Source organism: Anolis sagrei, chromosome 4, assembly GCF_037176765.1.
Source record: "Anolis sagrei isolate rAnoSag1 chromosome 4, rAnoSag1.mat, whole genome shotgun sequence".
NCBI lineage: Eukaryota > Metazoa > Chordata > Lepidosauria > Squamata > Dactyloidae > Anolis > Anolis sagrei.
The window spans coordinates 165,723,440-165,735,956 of record NC_090024.1 but is presented as its reverse complement, the minus strand read 5'-3'; the positions used below and the strand labels follow the sequence as shown (position 1 = coordinate 165,735,956).

The 12,517-nt window shown below is 37.4% G+C and overlaps 1 protein-coding gene across 1 annotated transcript in view; it reads left to right on the top strand.

The window, feature by feature from the left end:
• Nucleotides 1-12,517, top strand: part of LEPR (leptin receptor) — a 77,807-nt gene that overhangs the window by 46,761 nt on the left and 18,529 nt on the right. Inside the window, exons 7-11 of the mRNA XM_067467851.1 lie at nt 304-448; nt 8,610-8,903; nt 8,992-9,109; nt 10,025-10,224; nt 12,280-12,428. Coding sequence (XP_067323952.1) covers nt 304-448; nt 8,610-8,903; nt 8,992-9,109; nt 10,025-10,224; nt 12,280-12,428 — 906 coding nt within the window. The remainder of the gene's footprint in view (nt 1-303; nt 449-8,609; nt 8,904-8,991; nt 9,110-10,024; nt 10,225-12,279; nt 12,429-12,517) is intronic.

Below are 12,517 nucleotides of genomic sequence, written 5' to 3'. Positions count from 1 at the left end.
AAATATGAATAGTCTGGCATAATTAAGAACCCTGCATTATCAGTAGTCTCTTTTAAGCAGATTGTGGTTACCACGTTCACTTGAATGCAGTTACTTCTTCATTGCAAACATTCCCTGTCGATATGAAGCAATTGGAGGAGGGCAATAGTGTGTGTACTGCCTCTGTTCCCCCTCCATCTAATTTCTTTGAATGCCCACACTTTTCACTTGCTTTAGCTTCAATGTAAGATTGACTTCTGCTTTTGTACTTTCAGTGGCACACAAGCAATGTTAATTTGTTGTTGTTGTTCAAAAAATAATTAGGTGGTTCAGATTACCTTGGAAACTTCATTGATCATTAACAATGCTCTATTTGATTCTTCGTACTACGTTCAAGTGCGGTGCAAAAGGCGTTATGGATCAGGCCTTTGGAGTGATTGGAGCATACCTTATAGCATGAATCTGCCAGGTAGGTCCTTAAAGAAAATCTGCTACTGTTGAACCACTTACACTTAAACATATACCAGTTTATAAGGTGTAGTGTATGCATGCAAGTGCCTGTGTACAAGATCAAATATTTTCAAAGATCATGTATTTATTGACAATAGGATTGCCTATATATGTAGTTTCACTTATCCTCTCACGGAGTTAAAATTTCTCTCTCAAAATTTGGAAAGTTTTCCAGGGATCCTATGGTGTGCTCCCCTTGGACATTACTATAGAGCTGCCCCAAAGGACCTAGAAAATTCAGTACTACTTTAGGAGTTTCTAGATCCTCTAGGGGCAACTCAGTAGTATTCTGGGACAAGACATCCGATAATTTACTGTGTCCAGACATAACAAGTTTTGGGGTCAAAATTATGGGTTTTGATTTGATGTGTGAATCAATCAAATGTAAAAAGAGCATGAGGCAAAAAATGTTTATCTTTCTTTTTAAAAATGCATAGAGGGAACATACTTTGGAAGAGCTGATCTTAAAATACCTACATCTATGCATATATAGACAGAGAAAGGAAAATAAATGAGGAAAAGAATAAGAATGCAGACTGGTAAAAAATATAGGAGATAGGCACAAAACCCTTTTCTTTTATCATTACAGATGCAATTCCTCCATATATTAAAAATCATATTTTTAGCTTGTAATAACATTATTCTTTTAGTAATATTTTTGAAATGCAGAATAGTTCCCTAATGGTTTGTGAGTAGAAAAAAAAAAGAATTCTAACCTTTAAAAAATACATAAATCAATATCTTTGCAGCTACTTGTAGTGCTCAGAATTTTCAGATGATGCTGTGTGCCAAGAATACCAGGATCCCCATTCAGTTGCTCATAGCTGAAATGGAAAAATACACAACACAAAAGACTTTTTAATAGTTTGTCATTTTGCACTTTGTTGTTGTGTGCCTTCAAGTTTTTTCTGACTTATTGTTACTCTACGGTGACTCTAATCATGGGGTTTTCTTGTCAGGATTTAGAATAATAGAATGCCAGATTTGAAAGAGACCACAAGGGCCATTCAGGGCCAACCCCATTCTGAGGTGCAGGAACATACAAAGCACTCCCAACAGATGTCCATACAGCTTCTGTTTAAAAACCTCCACTACATTCCGAAGGAGCATATTCCATTGTAAAACAGCTCTTTTTTTTCAGAGGGGAAGGTATTGTCTTTGATCTCATCTGATACTGAGAGAGTGCGATTTTCCCAAGTCATCCAGTGGACTTCTGTGTCTGAGCAGGACTCTGAACCCTGGTCTCTAGAGTAACTGTCCAGCATTCAAGCCATTTCAGCTTAGGCTCTGCATTTTGCAGTTATATACATTTAAGGGCATTTTTCCTTATTGATTCTAGATGTACCTAAAATGGTCCCCAGTATAGCATGCTGGGTTTCAGTTGGCCTCCTGTTCCTTCCTGTCAAACTCTGACATTGGAACATGGAGCCCTTCATTTATTTCCTTAGAGTGAGAATTCTGTACCATCCCTGTTAATCCATAGATTTAGACATTCTGTAGCCAACATGTCCTTGCTATTGCTGCACTATCACTGATAATCTTTCTTTGCAGGATATTTCCTATACTTAACTTGTATGTATTCTAGGTATGGTTTCACATGAGCAGTGATTGTTGGTAGGCTATTTCATCCAAATGGGAAGCTTGTGACTTCTGCCTACTTACTTGGACATTAAGAAGTGCACCGAAGTTTCAGTGAGAAGATTAAATTGGTTATCTTCTTTGACAATGTTCAACCTTTACTGAAAGAGAACAGACATGTGTGTGTGTCACAGGGACAGAAAGAGAGAGAGTTCATGCAAGCACAATGTTCCATCTTTCCGTTCTGCAAGTACTTTTTTAATACAGAGCTTGGCATTATATTTTTGGTCCTATTCTCACAAACCAGATATCACATTCAAGAGTGGAAAAGAGGAGAATGGTAATTGCTGGCGAATGGTGACACATATTTTCTTCGTAGAAATGACTCGCACACATGGGCTGCTTGGTCTCTTTGTAGAATGATTGAAACCTTTAAACAGAGCCGAGTGTAGTGTTTTTGTGACCCTCATTCACCCTGTGTGTGTCTGGGCAGTTCCTTTTTGCCTGCTTGCAGCTGCAACAGCTCACTCATTGAGCCCTTGTACTTCTTTTTTTTCCTACGGAAGTCTTATTTTTCCTGTTTGTTTACCTTTCCCTTTTTAAAATATGCTCCTCCCCTCATTCTCTTCTCATAGTATATTCTCTCAGATTGTTTTTCCATGCCATCCTCTAACCTTGCTCTCAGGGCACTTCCAGACAGGAGAAAAATACACAACAAAGTGGGTTTTAAAAACCCATATCAGAGTGGGTTTTGTTCCCACACCTCCACCCAAGACCCAGGCTTTTCTACCAGGAGGGCACCCAGAAACCTAGAAGCCCCCCCAACTAGCCTTAAAATAAAATTTAAAAAAACATACCGGGCCATCATTAAGCTGCTGTGGGGATTGACTACCGGATACTCCTGAGAATCAGTCCTCACAGCCATCCCGCACTTTTGGGCTCATGGTTTGCACCCATCCTCTCCCCAAAGTCCCCCCAAACGAGCCTTAAAATTAAAAAAAACTTGCCACAATTAAGGTGCTCTGGCAGTCCTCCTGGCACATAAAAATGACGTGCCAGGAGGCGGGGGAAGGAGCAAAATCGTTCCAGTCCCCCACCCTGCCTCCTGGTGCCCAATCGCTATTAGACCTGGGTCTTTCAGGAAGGCCTGGCTCTCATGAGTTTTATTAGACCACAGTTAATCTGAATTAATTCGCTTTTACAGGAGGCGTCATTTGGACACCTCTGATAAAAGGCCAGCAGGCCCCACATTTTGGGGCCTATCTGGAAAGGCCCTCAGTGTCCTTTGTGGTACCTGGGCATTTCTGTTCTTCAGACAATACTTTAAGAAATTAGCTGTTATCTCCAATGGCCAGTTACACTTTCTCAGTTGTGTGGATGAAACTGTTATTGTAAAGGCAAATACTGCATTTTGCCAGCAAATTTCAAGCCCTTCACCTTATAATAACTCCGGCCTTTTCCAGTGATTTTCTGTCAGATTAGATAGTACTTACAGGAACTACGTCAGAACTCATGAATCCAAATACTTTGTTGAAAGTGGAATCACATCACAAGCCATAGTCTCGGTCATGTTGCTGTTTTATGTCTTGTGTCAAACAGTTTTTCCTGTTTTCCTGATTAATCTGCCTTTGCCACTGGAAATGCTACTCCGGTTGCTAGATATTCAGAAAGCTTTGGCTTCAGTATATTAACTGTACTAGACCTTTCTGGCTCTCTGCTAGATGATTTGATCTATTTAGGCACACAGAGCAGTGCCCTAATTTCCAAGTATTAGTTGGCTGAGTACCGTACAATATAGTATCAATCAGACTATTAGCTCAACTAGACAAATAACCAAACTCACCGAGTCTCCATAGTAAATCCAGCAAATCTAGCTTCTGATATCTTCCTTGCTGAAGTATCGCTTCTCCTGGAGTTCAGGATATTTGCATAACAGCCATAAATCAATATTAATATTATTATTAATAATAATTTATTTGTACCCTGCTACCATCTCCCCATCAAAAAAACCAAGATTGTGGCAACAAGAATGATTGACAAGTGGGAAATAGAGGGAGAAAATGTGGAGGCTGTGACAGACTTTGTATTTCTAGGCGCAAAGATTACTGCAGATGCAGACTGTAGCCAGGAAATCAGAAGACGCTTACTTCTTGGGAGGAGAGCAATGTCCAGTCTCGATAAAATAGTAAGGAGTAGAGACATCAGACTGGCAACAAAGATCCGCCTAGTCAAAGCCATGGTATTCCCTTTAGTAACCTACGGATGTGAGAGCTGGACCTTAGGGAAGGCTGAGCGAAGGAAGATCGATGCTTTTGAACTGTGGTGCTGGAGGAAAGTTCTGAGAGTGCCTTGGACTGTAAGAAGATCCAACCAGTCCATCCTCCAGGAAATAAAGCCCGACTGCTCATTGGAAGTACTTCGGGCACATCATGAGGAGACAGGAAAGCCTAGAGAAGACAATTATGCTGGGGAAAGTGGAAGGCAAAAGGAAGAGGGGCCGACCAAGGGCAAGATGGATGGATGGCATCCTTGAAGTGACTGGACTGACCTTGAAGGAGCTGGGGGTGGTGACGGCCGACAGGGAGCTCTGGCGTGGACTGGTCCATGAGGTCACGACGAGTCGGAGACGACTGAACGAATGAACAACAACAACACCATCTCCCCAAGGGACTCAGTGCAGCTTACATGAGGCCGAGCCCACAATACATCAGCAAAAACAACAACAGTAATTCAAAACAATAAAATAAAACTCATAAACAAAAATAGGCAGTAAACATCAACAATAACACAATAACATTTAAAATATGGCTGGGCCAAATGTAATGATTAAAATTATACAGTAATTTTGATATGAGAGCAAGACAGGAGAACAATTTTGGGAAAGTGGTATTTACTATTTTCTATAGTGTCAAAGTAATACTTTTACTATCCTCCAGTGAGTAATGCTTTCTGAGGTATCCATATGTGATCCCACAAAGAACAAGAAATGGCTAGCCTGTGAACTCACACAATTTGTCCTCATCCCCACAAAGATGATAAATTTATTCTGTATCCCCTCATTGTTCTTCGAAATAATAATATAAGTGATAATCCTACCTAGAAACCTATATTGGGTGAGTGATTTTGATCCCTCAACATTGCTGTTCTGTTCTGGTCAGTTCTGTGCATACTTATAACAAACTCTGTATTCACAGTTGCTCTATTATACTTAAGCAACTTGAGCTTCACCCTCCCAAGACCTGGAGTTTGTGTAAAATTTGGAGAAATAAATAAATAACAACAACTTTTTTAAAATTCCGCTTACATGGGGACCAAGCCCAGTCAAACAGAGATTAAAATAAAACACCATAAAATACAACTACAAAACATAATAAAAACATAAACCATAATCAACAACCAGTAGTATAGGATAGCTCAACATTTTGAAAAGTAGTATTTGAGTTATAACTTGTTCTAACTCAATAGGTTTTCAAACTCCATCACCTTTCAAACCTAAAATGGCTGTGCTAGTAAATTTCAGGAAACAATTTCTGCCTGTGCTTACAAAGTGTGAGAAAAATACATGTAGTAATAGAGTTGTTGTAGGTTTTTTGGGCTGTATGACCATGTTCTAGAACATGTCTATATAGCTCGAAAAACCTACAACAAACCAGTGATTCCGACCAAGAAAGCCTTCAACAATACATATGTAGTAGGGCTGGGCGGTTTCGTTTCGTTAATTCGTAATTCGTTAATAATTCGTTAATTTTTTCAATTACAAAACGATAACGAACCATTCTGGAGCAATTATTAAAAAAAAACGAATTTTCAAAAACGTTTTGTAAATGCTTCGTATTTCGATATTGTATTAGTTTCGTTATTGTTTTGAGGTCGTTTCGTTATTATTTCCGCATGTCTGGGCCAGTTTTATGGTTTAATTAGTGAAAAAAAATTATAATATCACACCAACAGTCAACAACAGAGGGAGAGGGAAGCTTCAGAAGGTTTTGGAGGTTTTTTAGCGTATTTCGCGGTCGCGTCCGCCATTAACGAATCGATTCGTTATTGTTTCGGAAATCGATTCGTTAATTTTTTACCATTTACGAAATTTCGTAAATATCGAACTTTTTAAAAGGAAAATTTTGTAATTATTTTAAATATCGAAACAAAAAAACCCCCCAAATACAAATCGATTTTAGAAACAAATTTTTCCGTTGTTACCCAGGCCTAATATGTAGTAATATATAGCTGTCCCTCTAATATGTAAGATGAAATATTAATATTCATCCAACCACCATACTTTAGTAGTCACGTATCATGTTCTAATCATGATGATGACAATCTTGGGAAGAACAATTACTTCCCTGCAGAGACATATTCGCTCACTGGCTTAATGTGAATGGTAAACCAATAGAAGAACAGTAAAACCATTAATATAGATAGTGGTAACAGACATACTGTTCTGCATTCACCGTAGGATATTAAAATCAGGAGTACAAAATGATAGAATTGACATATTTTAGGCATTCAATTATTACTATATTGAGATCTGATTTAACTGGGAGCTCTATACTTAAGGTAAATTGGTCAAGCTATGTATTGCTTTATAAGGGAGCCCATTTTGTGGGAAGTCCTTCCTAACTGCCCTGGAAGTTTGCTTCTTTTATTAAAGAGTCACCAGACAGTAGTTGGCAGATTAGATCTCTGCAGTGAAACCCTTCATTGTAATATGTTGTCAATTAGTGATCAAACAAGAGAGTTCTCTAGATGGGCTTTATCTGAATGAAAGCTTAAGATAATAATGATGTTAGCCGTCATTTCATTACTCTCCAATTTGTGACTTACATCTATATGGACTTCTCATCAATTTTGCTTCCATACCATAAAGCTCTTTATCTATATTGAACATGTTTACTTTCTAAACATAGCTCTGCTTTGGGATTTGCAGATATATTTTTCTGAATGACCTGATGCCTCTTTCTTTGGAGTTCATCCACAGTATTACTTTTAAAATTATATTGAAAAGAGCACTACTTTATTGGTGCTATTTTAAATGCAGAATAGTTTATATCAATATAATGAAATACATCATTAGAAGTAGAGCGTATCATGAAACAAACACTCAGAGAAAAACAATGTGTAATATAATACCCAGTTTTTAAGATCATCACAACTACTCAAGGATTAGCTTTTACAGAACTTAGTAGCATTTCCTATTTGATAGCCCCCCCCCCCCCCCCGGTGGTGCAGCGGGTTAAACTGCTGAGCTGCTGAACTTGCTGAGCAAAAGGTTGGCAGTTCAAATCTATAGAGCGGAGTGAGCTCCCACTGTTAGACCCAGCTTCTGTCAACCTAGCAATTTGAAAACATGCAAATGTGAATAGATCAATAGGTACTGCCTTGGTGGGAAGGAAAGTACCCATTGGTACTGGCCACATGACCTTTGAGGTGTCTACAGACAACGCTGGCTCTTCAGCTTAGAAATGGAGATGAGCGCCGTCCCCCAGAGTTGAACATGACTAGACTTAATATCAGGGGATATCTTTACCTTTACCTAGCATAGAAATGCACCTTGTAAAACATGCTGAATTTTTTACAGAAGATCTTCATGCATCTGAGACATTTAATTTTAATCAGAAATGCAGACAATGTTCACTAGAAATGTTACCATTTAAATTACTACTGAAATTGAAATGACATCAAAGAAAATGAAAGTGGTCTCTGGTCTCTGCTTGGTTATGTTCCTCATTTTCTGATTTCCTACATGCTGATCCGTTTTGTTCGTTTGCCTGACCATTGAGGATATCTTAATTACCTTGAAGCTCCTGTGGATGACATGACTGATTCTGCTGTATAAATGTTGTAGGACTTTATTCCTCCTTACATTTCTTTTGCATTATAGCTGTACTAGTTAGCAGCTAAACCTCCCAAGACTCCAGTTGCATTCTAACATATGGAAGTAGATAAATCAGTGCACCTACTTTTCTTAATGAAATGTGGCTCTTTATTGTCTTTTAAATTTGGCAGTATTTTTAATTCCAAGCAAAGAGGTTTATGGGGGAGGGGACCATATTTTTGTTTTGTTTTTTGGTCTAGCAGTTTAATGCTAAATTATTTCTGAGTGGCCTGTTGATGTTGATAAAGAGTAGAGAAACAAACCAGTTGATGAAGAGTAGAGAAACAAGTCATGTCATGAAAAGGGAATCCCATTATTTTTTACTACATTAAAAATAAACAATTCACTTAAGCATTAGCTTAAAACAGTGGTTCCCAACCTTTTTTTGTCCAGGGACCACTTGACCATTTGAGGGTTTTGCGAGACCAGTCACTTTCATTTTAGTTTTTAGTTCTTTAGACCACTGGTTTAAAAGCTAAATACACATTTAATATATTAACAGAATAGCAAGAGAACACTTTTTTCTTTTTTGAAAAATACAAAAAACCAAAAGCCCAATCATTTTCAGCAAAGTTATATGTTGAAAATGTAGAGTACTGGATATATTAAAGTTGTGATTTTTTTCAAGTTTGTAATTGTTATTTTTATTGTATTTTCTTAAAAATAGATGTAATGTATTTTCCTCAAAAGATCCTGGCAAGTGTTGGAACAAATGTTTCATTTTACTGTATCTACAAAAACAAAGACAGGATAATTTCATCCCGGAAGATAATCTGGTGGTTGAATTTAGCAAAAGAAATCCCTAGAAGTCAGTATACAATTGTGAATGACTACATTAGCAAAGTTACACTTGTCAACTTCAGTGCAATGAAGCCTGGAGGGGAATTTCTCTTCAATGCCTTATACTGTTGCGATGAGAACAAGGAATGCAATCACCGTTACGCTGAACTGTATACAATAGGTAAAAATTCTATTTATTTTTAGTAAACCACAATAAATATTTGTAGCCCCCCCCATTTTTAAATTAATCAATTTTATCTTTCAAATAGATGCTAATATCAGCATAACATGTGAAACCCATGGTAATTTACAAAAAATGACTTGTAGATGGTCCACCAACAGAAACCCACTGCTTTCAGAGAGCACCTTGTTGTTGAGATATTACAGGTAAATATTCATTTTAATAACTTATATTCAGGAAAGCCATTGCTTTCAAAAATTTATGAAGAAGCTATTACAATTGAATATCAGACAACCAGTTGTTTGAATTTGTGTCAATAACAATTGAATGTGATTGTTAATATCTGCCATTTCAGTCTTGTAGTGTGGTAGTTGTAGGGCTTCTGGGGTACCACAGTTCAGGGGATTAGGAATGACGTCTGAGGTGCTCTATTAGGATGGATTGAGAATAGTGGCTGTAGCAGGACCTCAACTGGTCTGTCCAACTTCCTGTCATTTGATATGCTCCATTACTAAGAGAGCAACACAGATGTCCTTTTCCAGTACTCAAACTCTAATGCCTTGGAAATCCTTCAGGTGAGAAAATGTCCAACTGAAAAGATTTGTTTGGAGATATAGTATTGTGAGACATAACTACAACCATTGTTTTCCATTGTCATAGTTAAGACTGACAATGGAGGATCTTGGCTCGTATTTAATGTTAGAGTTGCCAGATGAAATAAGGGCAATACTACCTTCCATATCTTCGTACTGCATGACAAACAACCTTTGCTGAAATCAACAAATAATTTCCACTGGATAATGATTCTGTTCCAATATATAAAATGTTTGTTATTGTTCTGAAAAAAATATATTAGTTTCTTAAATTGTTTTAAATAACTATTTTTGAAATATTATCATTAAAGTTCATTTCAGAAGAGTACACAGAAATTCGTAAACTAAATTAAATGAATTTAATGCTAGTAATTGTGGAACTTTATGACCAGGCTCTTGTGCCCCATATTCTTTTAAACATAAGAAAACATTAGTCATAGACATTAACATAAGAGAGTGTTAGTCATATGTTGGTAATAACCTTTAGAAGCATATACTATAATCTCAATGCTTTAATGTTTTTTTAAGGAGTGATGTCTATTGTTCAGAGTCTCCGACCATGTCTTCTTATTCAGAGATAAAAGAATGCCAACCCCAAAGGAACAATTCTTATGAGTGTATCTTTCAGCCTTTTTACCTTCTTTCTGGATACACAATGTGGATAGAGATTAAGCATTCATTAGGAACAGTTACATCTCAACCAGTGTGTATCCTTCCTCAAGAAGTAGGTAAGTGAAAATCTTCATCATTGCCTGATTTCAGTTCTCCAAATCATGAGTCTCAAGTATATTTTTTAAAATCTTGTTGAAGAGGACTGTCGTTGAAGAAGATTTTTTTCCTGGGGACACTACTGGTTCCGCTGCTGGAAAACTTGCTGCTCTTGCTGGGAAACCTTTGGAGATTTCTTCTGCTGAAAAAAAACCCCTGCTTTTCTTTCACTTTGCCCCTTTGTAGATTATGCTTTGCCTTGCTTTGCCCTTTTGCCTATATTCAACTCATTCCTAACTTGGGGGCTGTCAACTGGAGTGGGGACATCTCTGGGTGGGGCAAAACATGATCTTCATGTTATTCCATTGAGAGTTTATTATAAAGGCTCCATGTTCTTAAAGTTATGAGTGGATGCTTGTGCCTTATGTGCAAAAAAGGAAATGCAAAATGGCATTTCCCTGTTACCTTCTGATAATTATTATATGGTCTGAAGATATTAAAATAAATAATGAATTTACAACACATAGGATGAGTGTAAACATATTTTGACTTTCAGAAGCAAACACAACCTGTGGAAACTGCAACAGTGGGGAGAGAGATATACCAATCTAAGCCAGTTTGGCAGGGTTCGATTCAGTGGAAGTAAACAAGATAGTTAAGCACTGATTGCTCTCTTGAGTGCAAAAATGAGACCATTTCCTTGTCAGCAGGATGGAGGGGGTTTCTCATTTTAAAATGAGATTCGACTTCTTCCAAGATGGTCAGGAATCTAAGATATTACTCACTGCTCTGCCAGAATGGCTCTCACAATGCTGAGATTCTGGCAACACAACACCTTGTCTAAAGCCTTGCTTGCAAATCATATTTATTATGTATAACCCATCACATCATAATTTTTGTATCTGGTGCTTTCAGAAGGTTACATCATGTTGCCTTTCTCAAAAACCTTGTGTATTTTAACCCATTTATAGTGGCTCATGGTAAATAAGTAGACCATAAGATGACTTTTTAAGTTTATCATTAGCCAATTTGTATGACTTTAAAAGGTGACTAAAGCTAGCTGAGTCACAATTTGAAGATGTACAATATACAGTGAATCCCAATTACAACACATTATTTGCCTCTGTAATTTAAGACTTTAATTTGCAAATTGTCAATTACAGAAGCAGAATTGCTGTTTTCTCGCATAAATGCTTCCACTATCTTTTGGTATAGTGGGCAGGGGCTCCTTCCAGTTTTCCACTGCTTTTGGTACTTTCATTAGACAATCATGTCACAATGGTACTTTAATTAGCCAATGATACAGTCAGTGAATCTGTGCATAAAGCAGAGATAGCTGGTTTTTATTAAACTGGAGGAAATTAGGTGGATGTAGAACCATTTGGAATCACTAAGGCATTCAATAATATGACATTTAAAATGAAGACTTACATTTTAAATACTTATCTTTCTTTCCTTATTCCACCACTTCTTTGTTATGCATTGTCTCCAACTAAACCTACTGCATATAGGCAAAGAGGGAATATCATGTGTAATTAGACTGCATCCTCTTATAAGCTTCAGGAACACCTTCCTGTAGTCTTGTTAGCTCATTTAAGGAATTGTTTTGCTTCTGTAATTGCACTGTGGTTATAGATATGGGAAAGAAAAAGCAAAACATGAATTATTTAAATGTCGAACACAATCCAAAGGAGTGTACAGATGTCCAACTTTTTTTTTGTGTGAACCACAGACCATCAGATTGAATATGCATTCACAAAGGTTATATTAGAATCAACCATTCAACCAATGATTCCTAGACTGGTTTTCCAGGTGTTTGGGTCTTCTACTCCCAGAAGCCACAGCCAATTTGTCCAGTGGCCAAAGACTGGGAGTTGGAGTCCAAAACACGGGTAGGATCAGAGAATGAAACTGCTGTTTTATACAATCAGTTGTATGAAAGGAGAGACATAAATTCTTCTAATTTGTCTGTTTAATTGCAGTTCAGTAGGGGAGAACTGAGATTCATAGAATATTTGAATATATATATCATTTGACAATAAGCCAGTCACACTTTTTTTTGTTTAACTTTCTAGTGAAGCCATTTTCTCCCACCAATGTCAAAGCCGAAATCACAGAGGAAGTAGGGCTGCTCCTTGTGAGATGGAATAACCCAGAACTTCCAAAGAATGATCTTCAGTTTCAGATTCGGTATGCTGTCAATGGAACAGAAATTAATTGGGAGGTATGATGAGACTTAATCTAATTTACCCCATTCATCAAAGGTCTGCATGCAGTGGTGTTGTCCTGCCAGTTAATAAATATATGGGCATT